Source organism: Lycium barbarum, chromosome 5 (genome assembly GCF_019175385.1).
Source record: "Lycium barbarum isolate Lr01 chromosome 5, ASM1917538v2, whole genome shotgun sequence".
Classification (NCBI taxonomy): Eukaryota; Viridiplantae; Streptophyta; class Magnoliopsida; order Solanales; family Solanaceae; genus Lycium; species Lycium barbarum.
Window position 1 is genome coordinate 55,155,123 of NC_083341.1, and position 3,371 is coordinate 55,158,493.

At 44.3% G+C, this 3,371-nt stretch overlaps 1 protein-coding gene across 1 annotated transcript; it reads left to right on the forward strand.

Moving 5' to 3' along the window:
- The first annotated feature begins 557 nt into the window (after window positions 1-557).
- Window positions 558-3,160, forward strand: LOC132639407 (uncharacterized). Its single transcript, XM_060355854.1, has 3 exons — window positions 558-1,070; window positions 1,203-1,847; window positions 2,828-3,160. The coding sequence occupies exons 1-3, from the start codon at window positions 558-560 to the stop codon at window positions 3,158-3,160; spliced, it is 1,491 nt and encodes a 496-aa protein (XP_060211837.1).
- The last annotated feature ends 211 nt before the right edge of the window (window positions 3,161-3,371 follow it).

Below are 3,371 nucleotides of genomic sequence, written 5' to 3' on the forward strand. Positions count from 1 at the left end.
AGGGCTAAAAGGAACATGGCATCTACTATCTGAGTAAGAAGTTTACCTCTTGCGAAGCACAGTATACACCCGTAGAGAAGACCTGTTGCGCTTTAACCTGGATCGCCCAAAAACTAAGGCACTACCTATCAGTGTTCACCACTTACCTCATCTCCCGAATGGATCCGCTAAGATACATTTTTCGACCACCAATGCCCATAGGAAAATTAGCTAAATGGAAAATGCTGCTGAGCGAATTTGACATCGTGTACGTGGCACAAAAAGCAATTAAAGGACAAGCCCTAGCAGACCTCCTGGCAGAAAGTCCCGTGGATGATGAACTGAAACCATTATGGACTTTCTTCCCGGACGAGGAGGTGACGACCATGGAAGAAGAGGTGGTGGAACCATATTCAGGCTGGAGAATGTTCTTCGATGGAGCAGTCAATTACAAAGGATCAGGCATCGGAGCTGTGTTGATATCGGAAATAGGTCAACATTTTTCGATGGCCGCAAAGCCTAACTTTAGGTGTACCAACAACATGACAGAATAAGAAGCATGTATCCTAGGCCTCAGGATGGCACTAGATATGAATATACATGAATTGTTGGTAATTGGAGATTCCGATCTGCTCATCAATCAAGTAAAAGGAAATTGGGTGACCAAAAATGATAAAATACTCCCATATGTGAATCTGGCACAAAGATTATGCGGAAGATTCAACAGTATTGACTTTAGGCATATGCTAAGGGCCCAAAACGAGTTCGCAGACGCAGTGGCCACGATAGCATCTATGATCCAACACCCTGAGAGCGCCCATATTGATTCGTTGGAGATCACACTGAGGGAAGATCAGACTCACTGCGCCTATGTAGAGGCTGAGCTAGATGGCCAACCATGGTACGTCGACATTAGGACCTACCTGGAAAAAGGAGAGTATCCCCTAGAGAGTTCGACAAATCAAAAGAAAACCATCAGGAGATTGGCCAATGGTTTCTTCTTGAGCAAGGAAGTGCTATACAAAAGGACCCCTGATCTCAGGTTGCTCAAATGTGTGGATGCCGAAGAGGCCACAAAATTGCTAAAAGAAGTGTGCGCACGGACATGCAGACCCCACATTAACGGATTCGTCCTCGCTAGGAAAATCTTGAGGACGGGATATTACTAGATGACCATGGAGCATGACTCTTATAAGTTCGCGCAAATGTGCCACCAATGTCAGATACACGGGGATTTGATCAAGGCTCCACCCACAGAATTACATGCGATGAGTTCTCCTTGGCCTTTCTTGGCATGGGGAATGGACGTCATAGGACCCACTGAGCCTTCGACCTCCAACGGGCATCGCTTCATCTTAGTCTCTATAGACTACTTCACCAAATGGGTAGAGGTGACTTCCCACAAATCAGTGACCAAGAAAGTCGTGGTTGACTTCGTCAAGAACAATCTGATATGTCGCTTCGGTGTGCCAGAATCTATCATCACGGACAATGGTGCCAATCTGAACAGCCATTTGATGAAGGATATCAGTGAACAATTCAAAATCACTCACAGGAAATCTACCGCCTACCGGCCGAAGATGAATGGAGTCGTGGAAGCTGCCAAGAAGAACATCAAAAGGATTTTGAGGAAGATGGTTGACAACTACAAGAATTGGCACAAGCAGCTGCCTTATGCTCTGTTGGGATACAGAACAACGACCAGGGCAACCCCATACCTCCTTGTTTACGGTACAGAAGCGGTCATACCCGCAGAAGTGGAAATCCCTTCACTCAAGATCATCCAAGAGGCAGAACTTAAGGATGAAGAATTGGTCAAGAACCGTTATGAACAATTGGCCATGATAAAGGAAAAAAGAATGGTGGCAGTATGCCACAGACAGCTGTACAGAAAAAAAATGTCTAGAGCCTTCAACAAGCGGGTCAGAACTAGATTTTTCCAGATCGGACAACTCGTGCTCAAACGAGTCTTCCCAAGAGGAATATAAAGGGAAGTTCGTGCCAAAATGGCAAGGACCATACATGGTCATAAAGTACTCCTAGGAGGAGCCGTAGTCCTAGTCGAGATGGACGGACAAGAGTGGAACAAGGCCATCAATGCAGACACACTCAAGAGATACTATGTTTAGGATCCCATTTGCTTGTACTCACATTTCTATTTTTCTTTGTAATCGTACTACAATAAGAGAAAAACAAACCATCTATGTAATGAATTATGCAATGACCTGAATTCCCCGCGATGGGATACGCAGGCAGTCCGTACTGGACCCGGTCGCTTTATTAGTAAAACCAAACTCAATTACTTTATTCCGAACTACGTTCGACCTGAATTCCTGCTGCGACAGGATACGTAGGCGCTCTCGAGCTCGGTCGTCATAAAATGAAAAACCAAGAAACCCTTAGAAAACCTCAGAGGTAGTGAAGAGAAAAGTCAACAAAATCAGGCTTGCAAGGGTCAGTACGAGAACCAGACGGTACTAACCCTACACTGGGGCAGAATTTTTGAGAAAACCTCAAAAATTCCTATCAGAAACAGTCAACAAAGAAAGGGACAAAGTAAAGGTGTACACTGGGGCAGAATTTTTGAGGGAACCTAAAAAATTCCCGCTTAGCAAGACAACACAAGGGACACCCGGAGTGAATCTTGAAACCGGGGCAGAGTTTTTGAGAAAGATCTCAAAAATTCTAAGACAGCAATCAGGCTACCGAGAAGAACCAGAAGACCTCGTTCAAAGGAAACAAACGTCATGATGCATAAAACGAAACAAACACTTACCTTTTAATAAGTAATAATAATAATGATAGCATGCGCTTTATGAATTTTACTCTGATTTTCCAAAATATATAGCACAATTGCGTCCCAGAAACATCTCTCGAAATACCGAGCCCAAGGAGGTCCAGGGAGCATCAAGAGGAAGCACTAAGCAGGAAGACAATGACGTTAATCGGCCTCTTAGGAAACTCACAATTTCTCTGTGGATGCAGGTTTTTCCTTTACAGGACAGCAGATACACCACCAACAAGCTTACTCACAGCAAAAGCGAAAGGAAAGAACCCTAATGGAGGAGAGAGATCAAAAGGATCACAGCAGAAACGGGTAATAAAGACGCATCTTACCAAAAGGGTCACACAAAGAATGAACAACAAAGGTGTATCAGACCAAAAGGGCCACAATGGATGAGCATAAAGGTACATGCAACCAAAAGGATCATGACAAGCGCAAAAAAGTGCATATCCGACCACAAGGGGTTAGTAGCCAATACAACGGACGAAAGAAAGATCATCTAGCCACAAGGGCCATAATTGTCATCTGCATGCCAAAAGGGCCATTCATTTATTTCGCCAAGAGGGCCATTCATAAAAACTGCCGAGAGGGACATTCATTTATTTCG